The sequence below is a fragment of the Oratosquilla oratoria genome, chromosome 8 (genome assembly GCF_046742065.1).
Source record: "Oratosquilla oratoria isolate Oo_2021 chromosome 8, ASM4674206v1, whole genome shotgun sequence".
NCBI lineage: Eukaryota > Metazoa > Arthropoda > Malacostraca > Stomatopoda > Squillidae > Oratosquilla > Oratosquilla oratoria.
Genome location: NC_134784.1, coordinates 1,780,433 through 1,803,585, shown reverse-complemented (window position 1 = coordinate 1,803,585; position 23,153 = coordinate 1,780,433). Strand labels below are relative to the sequence as shown.

Genomic DNA, 23,153 nt, shown 5'->3' with positions numbered 1-23,153 from the left:
GCTCACTCAAGGAAGTAAAAATACCCAGAAGACTGGAAAAATGCTGACATTGTACCAATTTATAAAGGAAGAAACAAGGAAGACCCAACAAATTACAGGCCGGTTTCCCTTACAAGCACGGTAGCCAAAATTTATGAAAAAGTTATAAAAAGTAGATGGATAAAACACACGGAGGAGAACAATATACTAAATCCGAGACAATTCGGATTTAAAAAGGAAAGATAATGTATAACAAATTTGATCTGTCTTTACTCAGTGCTACTAGATATATTACAGGAAAGGGACAGATGGGCTAATTGTGTTTACAAAAAGCTTTTGATAAAGTGCCTCATAGAAAACTATTAGGAAAACTGAAAACTATAGGAGGGATACCAGAAGACTGGAAAAAGGGCAACATCGTATCAATATATAAAGGAGGAAAAAAGGAAGACTCAAAAAATTACAGACCTGTTTCCCTTACAAGTACCGTAACCATAATTTGTGAAAAAGTTATAAAAAATGGATGGACAAAACATCTGGAGAACACCATACTAAACCCGAGACAGTTTGAATTTAGACAGGGAAGATCATGTGCCACAACTCTGATCTGTTTTTACTCAAGACTATTAGATATAATACAGGAAAGAGGCGGATAGACTGATTGTGCTTTACTGGATTTACAAAAAGATTTTGATAAAGTCCCTCACGAAAAACTATTAAGAAAACTGGAAACCATAGGAAGGATACAAGGTAAACTACTAGAATGGATGGATGGTTTCTTGCATGGAAGAAAAATGAGAATATTGCTCAGAAATTTAGGTTCTAGTTGGGAACAGGTGATTAGTAGAGTTCCACAAGGATCAGTACTGGCTCCAATAATGTTTGCTATTTATGTGAATGACATGAATGAGGATGTGAGCAATTACATGAGCTTCTTTGCTGATGACGCAAAGTTGTTGAGAAAAGTGAGCACTGAAATAGACTATGAGTCACTGCAGAGAAATCTGAAAAAAATTTGGGAATAGAGTCAGAAGTGAGAAGTGGACTTCAACAGTAAGAAGTGTAGTATAATGGAATTTGGAAAAAGTAAAAACAGGATATGAGGACAATATAGAATCGGTGAAAAAGAAGTAAAGAAAGTGAGATTTGAAAAAGACCTAGGAGTAATCATCACAAAGGACATGTCCCCTGATAAATAGATAAACAAAATTGTCGAAGAAACCTACAACTTGTTGAGATAAATAAAAGTGGCATTTACTTACTTGGTCGAAGAAATGGTGAGGAAAATACTAGTTATACTGATAAGACTAAGATAGGAGTACGCAGCGACACTATGATCACCCAGTACCAAAAAGAATATAAGGAAAATTAAAAGAATCCAAAGAGCAACTACGAAGATGCCCTCAACACTTACAGAACTGTCATACGAAGAGAGATGGTCAAAACTTGAGTTACCGATACCTGGAACAAAGAAGATAAAGAGGAGACTTGTTGACTATCTATAGGATCATAAGCGGTATGGAAGTCCTTGATAGAGCAGACTTACTAAATTGGGATATGAGAAATACAAGAGGACATGGAAGGAAGCCCAAAAAGGACAGTTATAGAAGAGACCTGAAAAGGAACAGCTTTCCCCACAGAGTGCTGGATGTATGTAACAAGCTGGACAAAATGATAGTATGTGCAAAAAACATACACAAATTTAAGAACAATTTAGAAACTGCAAGATAGAGACGTTACACCACATGCGTAGCTACCCTTACCGTGTGATACAACTAAGAAAACTAGGTAAATACACATACATACAGAATAAATATGTACACACACACACACACACACACACACATGAGAGAAAAAAAGAACAAGAGACAGCAATAGCAATCCTAAAAGAAATTCAGGATGGAGCCCAAGATACACGGAAAGACGTAGACGATGCATATAGAACTGGTCACTATTCTAAGGATAGAAATCGATCACTAAAGATAAAACTAAGATCACAAATGGTAGAGGACATATTTGAAAAGTAGGCAACTTGGCAAGGAGTGAAAAGTACAATAAGATATGGATAAAAAGAGAAATGAGTATTGAGGAATTAGAAAAAGAGAAGACACTAAGAGATGAAGCTAAGGGGAAAAAACGCGAAGAGAACGGAGACCGAAAGCAAGTAACTATATTGGAGAGTAATCGACATGAGACTGAGAAAATGGTACATCAGAATGGGCGAACCAAAGGAAAAAAAAAAAAAAAATGGAGAAAGAGGAAAATTGAAAGTAGCCTATATTAACATCGACGGATTAATCTCAGGACTGAATGAACTTAATGATTACCTGTTAGAAGAAAAACCTGACATAATAGGAATTGTGGAGACTAAATTAAAGGGTGAAATACCATCCATCGATGTTGGACATGGACTATACAATTACTGGATTAAAAACAGAGACAAGAAACAGGGAGGAGGAATCATGTTCTTGGCTAAGAAAATCTTGAATGTGACAAAAACTGCAGAGGGCAAAGGTAATGTAGAACTGATCATGATAAAAGTCGAAGACAAGAACGTGAAAAGTAGAAAGTTTGTGGTGACCTATGTGCCCCCAAAAAACGAACGTTCGGAAAGAGAACGAACATAAAAGATGCTAGAAGATACAAGGCAATCATTGAATTAGATACTAATGGGAGGGGGTAATCTGGTAATTATGGGGGACTTCAATTGTAAAGAAATTTGTTGGGAGAACATGACAGTGAGAGGAGAAGACTTGTGGGGTAATGTACTACTGGACATGACCATGGAATATACAATGACTCAGTGGGTCAGTGAAAACACCAGATACAGGAATAACGAGGAGCCGTCGAAACTAGATTTAATATTTACAACAGAACATGAAATTGCGGATAAAATCCAATAGAAGACACCAATTGGAAAGAGTGACCATAAACTCATTGAGACTAAACTAAAGGAAGAAATATACATGGAGAAAAATTAAAAGTATAGGAAAGGAAAATTTATGTACTACAAAACGGAATTTGCAAAACTAAAGAAATTCTTCCAGAATGCGAACTGGGAAAAATTCTACATGGACATGACAAAAGTGAAAGAGAAAAGGGATATCTTGATGGATAATTACAATGAAGGGGTGAATATTCATGTACCAGGACAGAAGCTAGAGTGTGTACATTAAATGCTAGTTCAACAAAAGATGCAGTGAGGCAAAAGATAGAAGGGACAGAGGTTGGAAAAGATGGAGAAAAGATAAGAAAAAAAAACTGGAAAATGGCAAGTTTACATAAACTAGAGAAATGAGTATGTTAAAGTGAGAGGAGAGGAAAAAAATAATAAAAAGGATATTATAGACAAATGCAAAGAGCAACCCAAGCTATTCTATTGATAGATGAATGGTAAACTTAAAAACAAACAGGAAATGGTGAAACTACGCCAAGGAAATATAGAATACACAGAAGAATTAGAAATGGTCCGAAGTCATGAATAATCACTTCAAATATGTATTCACGAGAGAGAAAGCATAATATCGGGACGAAGGTAATGAAAGGCGATCTCCCACCATGAGCGAAATAACAATAACACAAAAAGAAATATTGGAACATCTATCAAACCTTGACGTCAGGAAATCACATGGCCCGGATGGAATTGCAAATTGGATTCTAAAAGAATGCAAAGAAGAACTAACGGACAAAATACATAACATAATAAGCTGCTCACTTGGAAAAATGCTAACATTGTACCAATATATAAAGGAGGAAATAAGGGAGAATCAACTAACTACAGGCCAGTCTCACTAACAAGCACTATTGCCAAAATTTGTGAGAAAATCATCAAGAATAGATGGGTAAAACACCTGGAAGATAATAATATAATAAACCCAAGACAATTTGGGTTCAGACAAGGAAGATCATGTACAACAAACTTTATATGTTCTACTCAAGATTAATAGACATAGTGCAAGAAAGGAATGGATGGGCTGATTGTGCCTTCCTGTACTTACAAAAAGCTTTTGACAAAGTACCACATAAAAATTATAAAAAATAAATAAAAAAAAAAAAAATGGAATATATAGGAGGGATACAAGGGAACCTAATAAAATGTATGGAGGACTTCTTGATTGGTAGAAAGATGAGAGTAGTGCTCAGAGGAAAATATTCAGATTGGAAAGAAGTGATCAGTGGAGTACCGCAAGGATCTATATTGGCTCCAATAATGTTTGCTATTTATGTGAATGACATGGATGATGATGTGAAATGTTACATGATCTTCTTTGCAGAAGACACCAAACTGTTAAGGAAAGTAAAAACTGAAAAGGATTGTGAATCACTGCAGGAAGACCTGAATAAAGTATGGAACTGGAGTCAGAAATGGGAAGTGGACTTCAATATTAACAAGTGTAGCATAATGGAGTTTGGAAAAAGCAAAAATAGAATATCAGGACAATATAAAATTGGAACCAAGGAGGTAAAGGAGAAATCCGAAAAAGATTTGGGTGTAATTATCTCAAAGACTTGTCCTATGATAAACACATAAACAGATAAACAAAATTGTCGGAGAATCCTACAACTTGCTAAGATCAATAAAGGTGGCATTTACATATTTGGACGAAGAAATTATAAAAAATATATATATATATATTGGTCACACTAATAAGGCGACATTGTGGTCACCCAGTACCAAAAAGAATATAAAGAAAATAGAAAGAATCCGGAGAGCAGCAACAAAAATGACACCTGCACTTGCAAAATTATTATATGAGGAGAGATTGGCTAGACTGGAGTTACCGACTCTGGAGCAAAGAAGAAAGAGAGGTGACCTACTGACCATCTACAGAATCATGAAGGGCACAGAAATACTCGATAGAGAGGACTTGTTAAACTCGGACAAGAGAAGCACAAGAGGGCATGGAAAGAAAAAAAAAACATAGCTACAGAAGAGATCTGAAGAAAAACAGTTTTCCACATAGTGTGGTGGACACTTGGAACAAACTGGACAACGAAATAGTGTGTGCAAAATCCATTCATGAGTTAGAGCAAACTAGACACTGCGAGATACAAAAGCGGGACACCACGAGCGTAGCACCCGTTCCCGCAAAATACAACTACGTACATACAACTAGGTAAACACACACACACACACACACACACACACACACACACACACACACACACACACACAATGGCGCGGTGGGTAGTCTCCGACTGTCACTACGGCGGTCCTGGTTCAAATCCTGCCTAGGGCTGAAATAATTTCAGTATCGCTGCGTTTCAAGTCGTTACTCCAACTCTCGTGGGCAGGGAGCTCAGGGTGTGTGTGTGTGCGTGTAAGGTCACAACATTACCCATAGGTCGGTCATACGAGCTCTGAGCTCTCTTCCGGGAGGGAAATAGCTGTCGATCACGAGTCCAGCACGTGATCCAAAGACCAAGGTGAAAGATGAATACAAACACATACACGCGCGCGCACGCACACACACACACACACACACACACACACACACACACACACACACACACACACACACACACACACACACACACACAAACACAAACACACACACACACACACACACACAAATATATATATATATATATATATATATATATATATATATATATATATATATATATATCACAAGAAGAAATAGGAGTAGAATATTTAGTAAAATGTTTTAAATTACCCACTGTCGGAGAAACAAAGCAAAAGAAACAGACGAACTGTATATTTCGACCACTACTGTGGTCCTCTTCAGCAGATAGATACAAGGTAAGATGTACAAGAATATATACAGTGAGAGAGGTACAAAGTGGGAACAAGGGGAGGTGGCTCAAGTCACATGTCCGAGGTGGGGCGGATTCGGGAATGGTAATAATTTATTCACAGCATAAGTTGTTATACAATCAGGTGACCATTGCCCTTTTGATGTATTGAAATTTGGCAAGTGTTTAATGAGGAAAGATTTGACTATCTTTCTCCTAAAGCTACAATTGGATTTATAAATTATTTCTGGTTTGTTCCAATCTATGCGGTGATCCTTTGTTGATGTATGGAGGAAGACCGCGGAGTTGTTTTGTGCATACCTGACAGAGTTTTTGTGCTCTTTTACTCTGGTATTGAGGTCCCTACCAGTTTGACCCCAGTAGACCTCATTACAATCTTTACAAGGTAGTTTATATACTCCAGGGTTATTATCTGATTTGGGTTTATGATGTATGTTTACTGCTTTATGAAAAATGTTATTAGGATAGTTGAAGACCAATCTAATTTTATCTTGTGGTAACATTTTAGAAGCTTCGTCCAATAAATGGTTGTATGGGATCTTTATACAAGTATTGTCCCAATTGTGCTGGTTCTTTGTTTGGGAAGAGTTCTTATAATGGCTGATTTTTGCCTTGCTAAGAGCTTTTGTCAACAACCAATTTGGATAACCTAGTTTGCTCAGTTGTAATTTTATTGTTTCTAATTCTTTATTTAAATTTTGAACGCTACAAATTCTTAATGCTCTTAAATTAGAGGCCCGAAGCAACACTTAGTTTAATCCTTTCTATTTAAGAGCATTAAGAATTTGTAGCGTTCAAATTTTAAATAAAGAATTAGAAACAATAAACTTACAACAATTATTTCCATCCGATCACAGCGACACGGGCCCAAACAAACATAGCAACGGGTACACACATTTTCAATATTTAACATAATAACACACTTGTACGTGAGTAAACAGGAATTTTTAATAACATATCGATTTATGAAACAAACTTCGTAGGTATACAAATGCCATTTCTACAGAATTTGCGTCATGCGGTATTTTCCTTTCTTTCATATGTAACTTCGTATCCTGCATTTGCCGCAGGACGCCACAAGTGAAACTAAGTTGAAAGGGAGGGACGAGTGTGAGTTTGGGATTGTAGTTGGGATGTTCTCAGGAGTGAAGAAAGGACGAGGGAGAGAAGGGGTGGCTCTACTAGTAAGTGAGGAGATAGGTAAACGTGTAGTGGAATGGAAGGAGGTTTCTTCAAGGTTAATGTGGATGAAGGTGAAACTGGGAAGGGAGATGTGGGTTTTTGTAAGTGCATATGTGCCTGGTAGTGAGAAGAGTGTAGAGGAAAGGGAGGCATTTTGGATACATAGAGGGATTAGAGAGAAATGCCAACGTAATGGTATTGGGAGACCTTAAGGTCTCCCAATACCAATGCTAAGGTAGGAAATGAACCAATGGACGAAGTGATTGGGAAGTGTGGAGTTCCAGGAAAAAATCGTAGTGGAGAGTTGATGGTGCAGATGTGTCTCGAAAGCGAGTTGATGATAGCAAATACAGTGTTTAGGAAGAAAATCAAGCATAAAAATATGGGAGAGGGTGATGGATGGAAGGGTGGTAGAAAGAGCGTTAATGGACTATATAGTGGTAACCAGGAGTATAGCAGGAAGAATTAAGGATATACATGTTCAAAGGGGAGAAAGTGGGGGAATATCAGACCATTTTTTGGTGGAAGGTAAGTTGAGAATGGAGGATAGGTGGAGAAAGAGGAAAAGGACAAAAGGATAGAGTAGAACCACGAGTGGAGGAGAAATGGGGATGGTTCAAAGAGGGAGTCACAAGGTGTGCAAAGATGGCGTGTGGAACAAGGATGGTAGTAAATAGAAGGAAAGGTGGTGAGTGGTGGGATGGGGAAGCAAAAAAGGATGTAGAAGAGAAGCAAGTTTTCATAGACTGGTTACATTTTAGGACAAGGGAATTGTATGAGAGGTACAAAGTAAAGAAAAGAGAAGTAAAGCATAAGACAAAGGAGGCAAAGGGGAGAGCAGATGTGAAATGGGGTAAGAGTATGACAGAAAATTTTGAAAGTAATAAAAATATGTTTGGCAGGAAATTAAGAGGAAGAGGAGGCAATTCAAATTGAGAAGAAAAGGTAAAAGGTGCAGATGTAGAGATGATAACGGAAGAGAAGGCAGTGAGAGGAAGGTGGGCAGAGTATTTTAGGGAGTTGCTAAATGTGAAGGAGGATAGGGAGGGAAATGTAGTTGCAATAAGAAGCACTAAGAAAATGACCGTGATGAGTGAGGAAAATTGAGGAGAAATAAGGAAAGATGAAGTGAAGGCAACTGTTAAGATGATGAGGGCAAGTAAGGCACCTGGGTTGGATGGATGTCATGCAGAATGTCTGAAAAAAGGAGGTACAGTTATGGTGGATTGGATGGTGAGATTATTTAATGTTTGTTTAAGAGAGGGTAGATTGACGGAGGACTGGAGGAGTGCCTGTATAGTTCCACTTTACAAGGGAAAGGGGGATAAGTGTGAGTGTAGTTGTTTCAGAGGGATCAGCTTGTTAAGTGTAGTTGGGAGGGGTTATGGGAGGGTCTTAATTGAGAGGATTAGAAGAGGAAGAGAGGGAGTAATTGGTGAGGACCAGTGTAGGTTTAGGACAGGTAGGAGTTGTGGAGATTAGATTTTTGTGCTAAGACAGATTCTGATTTCGGAGCACGTCACGAAACACATTTTCTTATTTCTGTAAGTTTCCAGAACACAAAACGAGTCACTGTAACGTGATTGGCGATGGCCAACGACGAGAATAATTTATTCATGTTCGTGGGTATTTGTACACTGGCGAGGCAGCGAGGTCCACAGAGGACGCGTTCTATGGGAGAGTGTGGCCTGCCTACTGCCTACTGCGTGATACCAACGGCAACAAGCATGAGGCACAGTACGCTGTTTTTCGGCGGGCACTTTTCCAATCGTTAAATTGCGAGAGGAATGTGATGCAACGTCTCGGCAGAAGTTGAGGCAATTCCAATAGTCTTGTGAGATAATTACTAGTTACGAGAAAGAGACACATGATCCTAACTAGCCTAATTATATCTAGCCTAGACGAGAAGTGGAAAGCGCGCAGGTGGGGGGGGGGGTTCTGAAACGCAGCGGACGCTCCAACCAAAGCAATGAAAAAAAATAAGATCAAATGGTAATACTTAGGGTAAAATGTATCAATGATAATTACAAAGTACAAGGATGCAAAACTGTAATATGGAGAATTAGTTAAACTAATTGAGAAGTTGAGACATTTCAATCTTAACATTATAACACCTGAGTTAATAAAATATATCTAGACTTGATAAGGCACTGTAACCAATTAGTGTTAAGCTCTCACAACAATATCTGGGGAGAAGGGGGAGCAAAAATAGCAAGTAGTTATTAGAGGCCTTAAGACTTCCAGCGCTTCCATAGAGCGAAGGAAAGGTAAAAAAAGCCGAAGGAGCTGAAAAAGACGAAAGAAAATGGGAAGCACTAGACAGTGTGTCACAACGCCAAATTTGTGACATCACTGATAGGTATTTTGCTATCAAGACCTAAATCATAGGAAATCATCAAGCTTACTGTCATTTGAGTTGCCAAGGCCACCAGTACTGTGGAATGAGGATATTGTCATTATCATAACCGTAATCGTTACTGTCGTAATTTTAGAAGAAGAAAAAAAATTAATCTCCTGGAATTACTTACAGTGGTTATCGATGGTTCTGCCGCAAAGTTTGATAAATTTCGTGTCTTGGGAGGCGCGAAGAAAATCTTCCTCACAGCTGCCCGTAATATCTGGAGGTGCCATGTCCAGCTCATTGATGTCCAATCTGCCACACGAGGAGAGTTATGAACTACAAATGCCTTGAGCACATCATAAGTTTTTCGTACTGCAGTGCCTGTTAATTCTAAGAACACTGATTCATAATAGACGTGGTTGGTGGATGGGAGCGATATTTATGATGATGGTGAAGGAAGTAGTGAAGACAGCAACAGTCATAGTGGTTGAGGTGGTGATGAAGATCGTTAATGTTTGGGTCATTAGCACAGCACATAATCATGCGAATAGGCGCGAATATAGTTTCTTTTATCAACGCAAACTGACGCGCATAGAAACACTTTTGCATTTAGAAATTCAAATAGTTCTCACCTCAGTTGACAAACATCAGGACGAAGGTTAATGGTGTAGGTGCACATAGCAGCGTAGTTGAAGGTGTTTCTGTATCCGGGGCTCTGGAGATATGTGGCGTTGTTGCCCGTAGACCCTCCGCATGCCAAATGCGCTGTTGAGTGGAAACAGCATAAAGTTACAGATAACGGATTTTTTTTTTCTTTACAAAATGTACACTTTCTGTACTCTTGGGGAGTAGAGAATATAAACTGCTGGAAAGAGTCTCGTCATTTCAGTGTAGAGGTATTGTGACACACCCACTGATCCAAATTCCGGATCAGTGAACTTTGTCCTGGCGCCTTGTTTCATTCGGTTCAGTGTGGGCCTGTCGAATCGCCTCCAAACCAAGTAAATCAAATCGAAATAAACCCGGTTTAGTCAGTCATACTAAATTATTTCTGTAGGAGTTGGGCTTCAAATCATAACCCCCCCCCAAAAAAAAAAAAAGATTAAATAAATAAATAAATAAATAAAAATGTCTCCATGAATGTACTGAAAGAATGAAAATTAGCAAATGTTACTTATGTATATTTATATATATATATATATGTATTTATATATATATATATATATATATATATATATATATACATATATATACATATATATATATATATATATATATATATATATATTGTAACGTAATATTAGATATTACGTCATATGTGTAATTATGTTATAGAATTGTGTTCCTTTGTATTACATAACTATGTTCATATTTCTTGTCTATGTATGTATTGTAACAATGTTAAGCAGTAACGCCCGTCCACTATATGTAATCTTGCCTACGTGCGGAGAGAGGTGCGCACTCTTGTAGAACAAACAGACAAGCGATATCCTGAATAGTTCGGAGCGCACAGATTTGACAGTTACTAAATAAATAGATTGTTCAAGCGAGTCGAGGGTCCTAAAACTACCCATGTTGACGTGTGTTAACTTACCCTCCTCCCCCCCTTTCACTCACTCGCACACTTCACCGGAAGTATCCCGCTTCCGGTCCAATGGTATATAAGCGGTGGAAATCGCTCACTCCTCGTCATTTTCTCGCATATCTTATCTCTTGATAAAAACTGGAAGTTTAGACTCATGAGACGATTGGTGTGAAGTGATCACCCTTTTTGCCTACATTACGTGTCTGATATACATTGCATTACTTTACTTATATTTGTACTTATTACTTATTTTGATGCATGTTCCTGATCTCTTTGTACTTAGATAGTACCATATTGTATACGTATCTTGTGTTTCTTATTTGAACGATAATTTCCATATTCTTATAATCATGTAACGGTCCCATTGACCCTACTGCCCATTCTCTTTTGTGTTGATTGCCTGTAAATATTTTCCATATTAATAATTTCGTTTACTAGTTTTATCGCTAGTTTAATATTCCTTTCCTGGAATCTTCTTTGTTACCTTTACTTCTAGTCTTACGAATTATCTAGGCCCTGACCAGATAGTTCAGTCCTACAGTGGCTTCTAGAAGTGAGCTGGTTCTTAAGCACTTATCCGTTATACGTAACGTCTCTTCACTAACCAGCCGTCCCGTAACAAAGTGGCGACCCTTGCCAAGGATATTGGATCAGGTATTTAACACATTCTTATAGAGATGGATGATATAATTCAAGAATTCGTTCAAAATCCCAAGGTAAGTTTCTTAAAGAAACAAACTAAAGACACTTTGATAGAAATAGGCAAGCACTTTGGAGTAGACATTGATACAAGTTTGCGAAAGAAAAAAATACTTCAGGAACTCGTTGAAAATCTGATCGAAGATGAGATCTTATCTCCAGAAGAGATTACAGCTATACAAATTCCTTCAAATAGGTTAGAAATAGAGGCACGACTAACCGAACTTAAGATTAAGGAGATTGAATTAAAGGTCAGGAGAGTAGAAATTGAGGAGGAAGCTAAATTGAAACAAATGCAAATTGAGGCAGAATTTAAAGCTAAAAAGGAGGAAACTAAACTGAAACAAATGCAAATTGAGGCAGAATTTAAAGCTAGAGAAGAGGAAGCTAAAGTGAAACAAGTAGCTAAAGAGGAGGAAACTAAACTGAAACAAATGCAAATTGAGGCAGAATTTAGAGCTAGAGAAGAGGAAGCTAAAGTGAAACAAATAGAAAGAGAGGACGAAACTAAAATCAAATTGGCAGAATTTAAAGCTAGAGAAGAGGAAGCTAAAGTGAAACTAGAGTTAGAATTAAAGAAGGCAGAAGTAGAAGCTAGGATTGCTGATAGACAACCCGTAGTTCAGGAAGGTCATATAGATATCTCCAAGTATGTAAAACTTCTACCCCAATTTTCAGAAGGAGAGCCAGAAATTTTCTTTCTTCAGTGGGAAAAATTGGCGCAACAGTTACAAATCCCTAAAGAAAATTGGCCATTAATCATTCAAACACAATTTAAGGGTAAGGCTCAGCAAATTTATACTTCTCTTTCAGAAGCAGAAAGCGAGTATGATAATATGAAAGCTTGTATTTTAAAAGCTTATGAACTAATACCAGAGGCCTATAGACAGAAATTCCGTAATTATAGGAAGACACCTCAGTTAACATACGTAGAATATGCGGCTCAACAAGAGAGGTTATTCAATAGGTGGTGTTTGGCTAGTGAAACGGACACCTTAGATAGACTTAAACAGTTGATTTTGTTGGAGCAGTTTAAGAATACCTTAGAGACAGATCTTAGGATTTTTATAGATGATCATGTTCCCGAAACTTTAACTAAAGCTGCTGTATTGGCTGATGAGTTCACACTAAATCATAAACCTAAGTCAAGACAAATGGAATCCCAAAAGTCAAAGTCATATATTCCAGATTCAACAAAATACTCTGATCCTTGGTCCCCAAAGAAACACTTTGAAAATCAGTCTAGCCCATCACATTTCAGTTACAGGTCTGATTTCAATCAATATCCTCCAAACCAACCTTGGCAAAGAATGGAAAGGTTTAAGACTAATCCCCCTGTAACTTGTTCATATTGTAAACAGGTTGGCCATCACATTTCTAATTGCAGAAAGAGACTGACACCCTCATTCTCCAATAAGACACCAACTCTTGTAAGTAATATAAAATCAGATGATTCAAAATCCTCTATTCAGGATAAACTACCAAAGAAGCCGGTATTGTCAAGTAATGTAGAACCCCCCTCATCAGATCATGATCCTTGTTTCAAACCATTTGTATCTTCAGGAACTATATCTCATAGTAGTAGTTCACAACAATATCCTATTTCCATACTCCGAGACACAGGAGCAAAGCAAAGTCTGATTTTAAATTCTGTCTTGCAGAATCTGGGTGAGTCATATACAGGTTATGATATATTGATAGAAGGAGTTGGAGGAATTGTAAAATGTCCATTACATAATGTTTTCTTGCGGTCTGATTTAACAACCGGAATGGTTAAAGTAGCAGTAGTAGACTCTCTTCCCATAGTAGGAATATCCTTATTGTTGGCCAATGACATCGCTGGAAGCAAAGTCATTTCTCCCTTAATAACAAATAACCCTAAGACCTCAGTAGAACCTTCAGATAACTTACAGTTGTTTCCCGCTTGTGCTGTAACCAGATCTCAGTACAAGAAATCTGAAGAGGAGACCTATAATTTAGAATCCCTATTCTCCCAAACTGACCCATCTTCTTCTTCACCAGTTTCTCTATCTAGAGCAGAATTAATCAAAGAACAGAAGTCAGATCATTCTCTTAAAAATTTGTACGAGATTATTTCATCTCCAGAAGAAGTTGAAAATATGTCACGAGGTTTCTATATAGAAAACGGAGTCCTAATGCGAAAATGGAGAGCATCCACCGCAACCGCTGACCAGCCATGGCAAGTAAGGAATCAAATAGTCCTCCCTCTTGGTTTCAGGAATAATGTTCTAAGATTGGCTCATGATACTCCCTTAGCAGGTCACTTAGGGGTAAGAAAGACCTTGTTCAACATAACCCAACATTTCCATTGGCCCACGGTTGTCAAAGATGTTGCCCAATATTGTAAAACATGTCATACATGTCAACTTGTAGGTAAGCCCAACCAGAAAATTGTAGAAGCTCCACTCCATCCCATTCCTGTAATGGAAGAGCCATTTAAAAAAGTTCTTATTGACTGTGTAGGACCTTTACCTCCTTCAAGTAAAGGAAATCAGTACATTCTCACAATCATGTGTATGAGCACTCGTTTTCCAGAAGCAATTCCTTTGAAAAATATTAAAGCTCAAAACATAATCAGAGAAATGTTGAAATATTTCACTATGGTAGGATTTCCTAATAACATTCAAACTGATCAAGGAAGTAATTTTCTTTCCAACAAGTTTAGAGAAACTCTTGTAACACTAGGTATAAATCATGTAACTTCCTCCGCCTATCATCCTCAATCACAAGGTGCTCTAGAGCGCTTTCACCAAACGCTCAAGACAATGTTAAGAATCTTCTGTGCTGAGAACACTCGAAATTGGGAAGACGGACTCCCCTTTTTGTTGTTCGCCACCCGAACAACAATTCAAGAAAGCCTTGGATTCAGCCCGTCAGAATTAGTCTTCGGTCATGAAGTCCGTGGTCCCCTAAAGATACTTCATGAACAATGGATGAAAGAAGAACCACCTGTTCCTTCTTTGAAATACGTGTCCCAGGTCACCGAGAAGTTGTTAGAAGCTTGGAAGTTGGCAAGAGAGAACTTGACGAATGCTCAACGAGTAATGAAAGGTCGGTATGATAAAAATTCTAAACTTAGAACTTTCTCTCCAGGAGATCAAGTGTTACTTTATCTTCCCATACCAGGAAATCCATTGCAGGCTAAATACAAAGGACCCTATGAAGTCTTGTCCAGAGCCAGTGATCTCAACTACATACTCAAAACTCCAGACAGAAGAAATAGTTCCCGTCTCTGTCACATAAATACCAGAGATCCAATTCCAGCTTGCAGCTCTACCACAATAGAATCGGAAGAGCCGCCTGATAACCTGCCTAATCCTCCTGAGATTCCCTTGGAAAACTCTCAGATACTACAAAATCTTCAGATAAAAGTAGGACACTTATCTGAGAAACAAGATGTAGCAGAACCATTGACTGACCTGTTGAGAAAAGACCACGACTTCGTGTGGACACCTACCTGTGAGACGGCCTTCAAAAACCTGAAGTCCCTTCTCACTAACGCACCAGTTCTAAGGGCACCCGATTTCCAACGACCCTTTCTTCTGCAAGTCGACGCCAGCGACACCGGTATCGGTGCCGCCCTCTTGCAAGAACACAATGAAGTTCTTCACGTTATCGCCTACTACAGCAAGAAGCTGTCCCCTGCGCAGAAGAACTACTCAACAATTGAGAAGGAGACGCTCGCTTTGGTCCAGGCCCTTATCCACTTCGAAGTCTACCTGGGTTCCTCAACTACCATTCAAGTATATTCGGATCACAACCCTTTAAAGTTCCTACAGACTATGAAAAACAAGAATCCGAGACTTACACGTTGGAGTTTATTTCTCCAACCCTTTAATCTAACAATTCATCATATAAAAGGCGTCTTTAATGTTTTAGCCGACGTCCTTTCTAGAACATAGCTTTTCAACAGAAAGTGAAAAGCTTTCCCAAACGGTGGAGGTGTAACGTAATATTAGATATTACGTCATATGTGTAATTATGTTATAGAATTGTGTTCCTTTGTATTACATAACTATGTTCATATTTCTTGTCTATGTATGTATTGTAACAATGTTAAGCAGTAACGCCCGTCCACTATATGTAATCTTGCCTACGTGCGGAGAGAGGTGCGCACTCTTGTAGAACAAACAGACAAGCGATATCCTGAATAGTTCGGAGCGCACAGATTTGACAGTTACTAAATAAATAGATTGTTCAAGCGAGTCGAGGGTCCTAAAACTACCCATGTTGACGTGTGTTAACTTACCCTCCTCCCCCCCTTTCACTCACTCGCACACTTCACCGGAAGTATCCCGCTTCCGGTCCAATGGTATATAAGCGGTGGAAATCGCTCACTCCTCGTCATTTTCTCGCATATCTTATCTCTTGATAAAAACTGGAAGTTTAGACTCATGAGACGATTGGTGTGAAGTGATCACCCTTTTTGCCTACATTACGTGTCTGATATACATTGCATTACTTTACTTATATTTGTACTTATTACTTATTTTGATGCATGTTCCTGATCTCTTTGTACTTAGATAGTACCATATTGTATACGTATCTTGTGTTTCTTATTTGAACGATAATTTCCATATTCATATAATCATGTAACGGTCCCATTGACCCTACTGCCCATTCTCTTTTGTGTTGATTGCCTGTAAATATTTTCCATATTAATAATTTCGTTTACTAGTTTTATCGCTAGTTTAATATTCCTTTCCTGGAATCTTCTTTGTTACCTTTACTTCTAGTCTTACGAATTATCTAGGCCCTGACCAGATAGTTCAGTCCTACAGTGGCTTCTAGAAGTGAGCTGGTTCTTAAGCACTTATCCGTTATACGTAACGTCTCTTCACTAACCAGCCGTCCCGTAACAATATACATACATATATATATACATACATATATATATATATATATATATATATATATATATATATATATATATATATATATATAAAACAAAGGCGTTTCCCCCTTACAAGGAGGGTAGCCAAAAAGAAAAAGGCATAGAAACCAGTCCCACCCATTTCATTCCCCATATATTCCACTCCCCTTCACCCCCCACCCTCCCTCCTATCTTGGTACCTCCTATATTCGACAAGAGAAAAAGACAAATGTATGAAAAGAGTGGTGTAGGTAAAGTCTGCTCCTACCTGGACTTTACCTACACCACTCTTTCCATACATACATACATATATATATATATATATATATATATATATATATATATATATATATATATATATATATTGTACACACAGCGACAATGGCGTTGTTGAAGTATTGAAGTTTTATTTTATCTCTTGCGACAAGTTTCTGGGCTGGTTCCAGGTTACTAAGTAGATGTCCAAAAGGTATTTTGAACAATTTATCTCCTTTTATTTCTCCAAAACGTCTTTCAGCCAGACAGGATCATCTCAGGGAGGGAGCCACATAAGTTGGTGGGTTGAGTGGGTTAATGTACTGGCCGTACACTGGGAGAAGTCAGACTCTGTTGGCTGTGATCCATAACGCTGCGTACCTGGAAGTAGCAGCTTTACTGTGGATCACGGAAAGTGTTGTTATTGTTTGTATTATCTACACCTGTTGCTTGAGAGTGTGGTTTTGGGCATGAGTTGTATGTTTATGGATGGCTTTTCGATGTAGATGCTCACAGATTCGGCCATCTTGAGCCGAAGGGGTCTTGATGGTTAAATGGGAAAATTATTCTTGTGTTCTCGTTTAGTTTAGGTGTGGTGATGGTGGTGTTGTGGTTATTTTGCATGTGTCTTTTGATGGCGCCATTCTGGATGTGGTACATACATACATACATACATACATACATACATACATACATACATACATAGAGCTCTGGCCTGCCACTACGGAGGTCCGGGTTCGACCCTCGCCCGGGGCTGAAATAATATCAGTATCGCAGCGCTGAGGGGTGTTACTCCAACTCTCGTGGGCGGGGAGTTGGGGGTGTGTGTGTGTGCAAGGTCATAGCATTACCCATAGATCGGACCTACGAGCTCTGAGCTCTCTTCCAGGAGGGAAATAGCTGTCGATCACGAGTCCAACACGTGATCCAAAGACCAAGTGAATACATACACACACACACACACACACACACACACACACACACACACATATATATATATATATATATATATATATATGTGTGTGTGTGTGTGTGTGTGTGTGTGTGTGTGTGTGTGTGTGTGTGTGTGTGTGTGTGTGTGTGTTGGAGAACTTCTAGAACGACGCAGTCTCCTATCTACCAAGAATCTACCAAGATCTACCTATATCTACCGACTCACACCCACAAGACGAGTAGGAGATACACATGCAGCATGCATGCACCATAATTTGGTGTAAGACGGTAGTCAAGACCTGACGTACACCAAGGGTTAAGCATCGCGATCAAGTCTATTGTCCTGAGACTCCAATTATAGGGGTTATGACCTTGGAAGAGCCCAGTTGTCACCAAAACCCTTGGATTCCTACTAACGCCTAAGAAAATATTGCCACTCCGACAAGAAATTTCCACGAGGTTATTAAATTCTCACCAGTCAATATTCAGACACATATATATAAATATTACGAAGTGATGTATCATCTTTTCTAGTGGACCTATGTATTTGAATTAAATATTTCAATATCTAGTCTCGCTGGAAACAGCAACCATGTAAATATTCTTTCCTTGTCGGCAACCTTGCCCGATTGATGTATATAATGAACCGTTCCACTTCGGAGAGCGGGAATATTCACTCGAATAAAGACAAGAAATATCTGCTTGTTTTCCACACTTCCAGAGAAGCCGCTCTACTCGCACACTATTCATATATTGGAACACTCCATCCAATATATAAATATATATATATATATATATATATATGTATGTATATATATATATATATGTATATTATATATATATGTGTGTGTGTGTGTGTGTGTGTGTGTGTGTGTGTGTGTGTGTGTGTGTGTGTGTGTGTGTGTGTGTGTGTGTGTGTGTGTGTGTGTGTGTGTTTACCTAGTTGTATTTACCTAGTTGTATTTTGCGGGAAGGGGAGCTATGCTCGTGATGTCCCGCCTTTGTATCTCGCAGTGTCTAGTTTGCTTTTAAACTCATGAATGGTTTTTGCGCATACTATTTCATTGTCCAGTTTGTTCCAGTAATCTGGAAGTGAGCATTAAGGAAGAGCAACTGGAAGAAGTGGATAGTTTTTGATACTTGGGTGCAAATGTGGCAGGAAAAGGTGGAGTAAAGGTGGAGGTAGAATGTAGATTGAGAGAAGCGAGTAAATGCCTTGGTGGATTAAAGAGTGTAATGAGGAATAGACATTTGGGAATGGATGTTATGAGGAGACTGTATGAAGGAGTGATTGTGCCAACAGCACTGTATGGAGCAGAAACATGGAACATAATAGAGGAAGAGAGAAGGAGCTTGAATGTGTTTGAGATGAGGTGTCTGAGAAGTATGATGGGGGTTACTAGGCTAGATAGAGTGAGAAATGAGGAGGTGAGGAGGAGAACAGGGGTGGAAAGGGAGTTGGGAGATAGGGTTGATGAAAGAGTATTAGGATGGTTTGGACACATGGAAAGAATGAGTGAAGAAAGACTAGTAAAGGAGGTATGGAAGGCAGATGTGGGGGGAGTGAACATGAGGGGACGTCCTAGGATGAGATGGATGGATGGGGTGAAGGGGGCTTTGGGGAAGAGGGGAATATCGGTTGAGGAAGGACGGGAGAGGACAGAAGACAGGGGTGAATGGAGAATGGTTGTATATGGAAGATGTTGTGATGCATGAGGTGGAATGGACGGGGGGATGGGGGGTGAGGTAGTGTGTGTGAGCAAAATTCCCATTATGTCCGTTTTTTCTTCTGACAAGTAATCGTTGAGTTCATTCAGTCCTGAAATTAATCCGTCGATGTTAGTATCGGCCACTTTTTATTTTTTCCTTTCTCCTTCTTTTCTTTTTCTGTCTTCGTTTCGCCCATTCTGATGTATCATTTTTCAGTCTCATGTCGATTACTCTCCAAAAGAATTCCTTGCTTTCGGCCTCCGCTCTCTTCGCGTTTTTTTTTTTTTTTTTTTTTTTTTTTTTTTTTTTTTTTTTTTTTTTTTTTTTTTTTTTTAGTTTCATCTCTTTTTCTAATTCCTCAATACTCATTTCTCTTTTTATCCATATCTTATTGCAGTGTGTGTGTGTGTGTGTGTGTGTGTGTGTGTGTGTGTGTGTGTGTGTGTGTGTGTGTGTGTGTGTGCGTGTGTGTGTATGTGTGCGTTTTGTGTTTTCGGTGTATGTTTATCCTTATGTGTGAATTGGTTCACCATAGTTTCAAATGCCCTGTTGTAAATAATTTGGATGCGAAGATGGACTATTTTGCTTATTCTGGCTTTTACCCTAAAATTTCATTAAGCTTGGGAAAACTTCCCCTAAAAGGGATTCAATGCATTCGACTATTCTGTTTGTTTTGGCTATCACCAGACGAGTTTATTCAGCTGAGGAAAACATTTCCCGTACTGAAAGGGAAGTACAAGCAACGAAGGAAAACTAATAGGTCCCATCACCATGGGTTATTTCACGCTAAGTTCATTACCTTAGAGGTGATTACGTTACATTTTATTACATTACATACATTACATCATTACATTAGAGGTGTTTAAGGCAAAGGTAGAGGGAGTGAATTTGAGGGGACGACCGAGGATGAAATGGATGGATGTGAAAGAGGTGAGTTGTCTGTTGAACAAGGAAGGAAAAAAGCAGGAGATAGGAATGAGTGGAGAGTGACTGTGTATAGATGATACTGTTATGCAAGGAAGGTAGGGGCAGGGTGTAGGGGGTAGGGAGTGCTTTTGAGTGAATGATATTTTGGCACAGTGCGAAAGGATTTCTCCCCGTTTTCTCTTTTTCTGCATGAGGGGGTGAGGTGATGGGGGTCACCGATTAAGTGAAGCGGCCTTGCTGTAATGAACTGTGTCTTGCAACACTGCTTCTGACCCAGGGCAGTGGGTAGGATACAGGGATGACCCATCGTCCATGAGGAGCTAAGATGAAAGGAAGGAAAGGGTGGTAGATGGGAGTGGAATGTGTGGGAGTAGGTAGGTGCCTTTGACTTAGCTATCTCCCTTATAATGTCGAAAAAGCTCTGTATGTAGATAGACAGAGAGATAGATAGAAAGTTCATTACCTGTGTTTCGTGTTTTACAAACTACTTATCCAGATATTTTCATAACTTAAAAACCATAGGTGATCACTTCAGTATCTATATGCCGTGTTTAGCAAAGCATCTATCGAGATGTTTTATTTATTGAGACACTAATATGTAGGATAATAATTTTTTTTTTTTTTTTTTTTCCAGTGACACAAATTTCACTTACTTAAACAGCAGACACCGAAGCCCGTAGCACATTCGCCGCTTGGAGTGCCACCGCTCTTCTTGCACTGGAAATACGTGTAGCATACACCTCGTTCTCCATTCAGCGCTGCACACTCACTGTTCCGCAGTCTGACCACCGTGAACATTGACACTGAAAAAGCAACAGATAGTCTGGTCAACGTGATTTGTTATCTTTAGTTGGACTCCTTCCCTGTAACCTATCCTTACGCTTGTGGTTGGCTAGCAAATTGGTTTCAAGGAATTGTCTCAGTATTACTGTATATGGTATAAGTTGATATTAGCATTTAATTGCTTGCATTGTAAAGTTTTCCCAATACAGTTGCATACAGTACAGATTCTATTATCGCAGATACCAGACTTTTTCATCTGAGGGGTTTAACCTTTCGTCCACTAACCGTGATGTGTACCTTCTGGCTGCTCTCAGAGGAAGATTGAACCTATGCCACAAAGAGCTAATATAAATGGGTGTGGAATGGGTGGGGGTATGCGTCGCTTATAAGGTGCCTTTTGTATAAAGATAGATTAGGTTTTACTAGGATATGAGTGATTGCGTTAATCTACCTCATGTACGATATGCCATGTCGATGAACATGTACGAGGGGCAAATGTTATAACAAGTGATTGTCTCAAATTACGTTTTCTCAATTCTATTTCTTCTGGAAACTATCAGCCGTACTTGATGTGTATTTAGGTGACCTATCACATACATTAAGTTTAATTATGAATTTTTACCTTAAGTCTTCCTCTTGTACCTCTCATATGCTTCCCTATGAAGGGAGATGTAAAATGGGTAGGATTTTTGGAAGGAAGTGAAGAGAGTGAGAGGGGAGGTGTCAGGTAGGCAAAGGGTGCAGATGGACAGATATTAAAAGAAATGAAGGTGGTAAAGGGGTGATGGGATGAGAATTTCAGAGGGTTGAGTATTTCAGAGGGTTGTTGAATGTGGAGGAGGATAGGGATTGATTGATTATAGCGGTGGGAGAGAGCTAGAAAAATGCCCCTGAAGAGAAAAGAAAAAATACAGGGATATAGAAGAAATAAGGTACAAAGAGCATTGCGAGTGATGAAAGCTGGCAAGGCACCTAGATTGGTGTCACGCCCTAGCTTGAATATAAGATGTTTTATGAAACACCCAATAAATATTGTCATTCCCTCCTTTTATATGTATTGTGTACTTTATATGAAATGTATGTATCTTAAATATTATATATGTATTATTAGTCTTATAAAAGTGTATTATGTTAATTTTCTCTTTGGAAAATATGTGTAGTGGTTGTGATGTATATGCATAAATAATGCGATGTAGATCTGTGGCTATGTGAGAGTGGATGGAGGTGAAACGTCTGGGAGAACTTCCCCGACGTAGCCTTACACAATTGTTTGTATAAGCAATGCCAGGTGCTCCGTATAAGTGCGCAGTAGTGACGTCATCAGAGATTATGTTAGAGTACTTAAAGGACACGCTCTGAGAAAAAAGACCATTCCTTGAACAAAGTACCGCAAGATTGCTTTGTTCACTGCTTCTATGTGAACTAACAGACATTGCACTACAGAGCAGGCTAAAGGCCCGTGCACACGATCGAGGATTGCCTGGCGGGCGTTGCCCGTCTACCGGGCAAAAGCCGTGTGTTGTTGTACACACGGGTGGTGGTTGGCAGCAGTCACATACGGAGGTCGGCAGTTAGTGATGGTCGGGAGCAAACCCCCAGGCGCCAGACATTGCCTGGTGATGTGGGTGAAGTACGGGCACGGTAATCTTTTGCCCGCCTAATTTGCCCGAGTGACGCGCATTTAGCAAGTGCCTGTCGGTCAATGCTCGATCGTGTGCACAGGCCTTTACATACTTCCTACAAGCACCCCCAGAGGCCTGTGACACTATCCTATGAGACATGCACTAGCTACAGAGGAGTCTGAGGGAGTCCCTCTATATCGATTCAATTCACGAGAAGGGGCAACTGATGGCTTCGCTCCCCGGCTCCTGTACGACTGATCCTACCAAGTTCTGAGGGGCCGTCAAACGACAGCTGGAGGAGTGCTCTGTGCCTTCACTCAAGGTCATCAACCATCTGAACCACTCTGCATACACTCCCCAGCACCAAGTTGACCTTCTGGCGTCAGCACGGAGTGAGGTCTTTACGCCCCATCCTGTGCAAAGACAACATTGCTTAAACACCTTGCACAGAAATTGTTCTTTTAT

At 39.2% G+C, this 23,153-nt stretch overlaps 1 protein-coding gene across 1 annotated transcript in view; it reads right to left on the bottom strand.

Annotated features, from left to right (window-relative positions):
* LOC143027521 (uncharacterized) overlaps positions 1–21,103 on the bottom strand; it is a 66,643-nt gene extending 45,540 nt beyond the window's left edge. The window contains exons 1-3 of the mRNA XM_076188807.1: positions 20,937–21,103; positions 9,913–10,045; positions 9,468–9,592 (exon numbers count right to left, since the gene is read on the bottom strand). Coding sequence (XP_076044922.1) covers positions 9,468–9,592; positions 9,913–10,045; positions 20,937–21,081 — 403 coding nt within the window. The 5' untranslated portion in view covers positions 21,082–21,103. The remainder of the gene's footprint in view (positions 1–9,467; positions 9,593–9,912; positions 10,046–20,936) is intronic.
* Between the last annotated feature and the right edge of the window lie 2,050 nt (positions 21,104–23,153).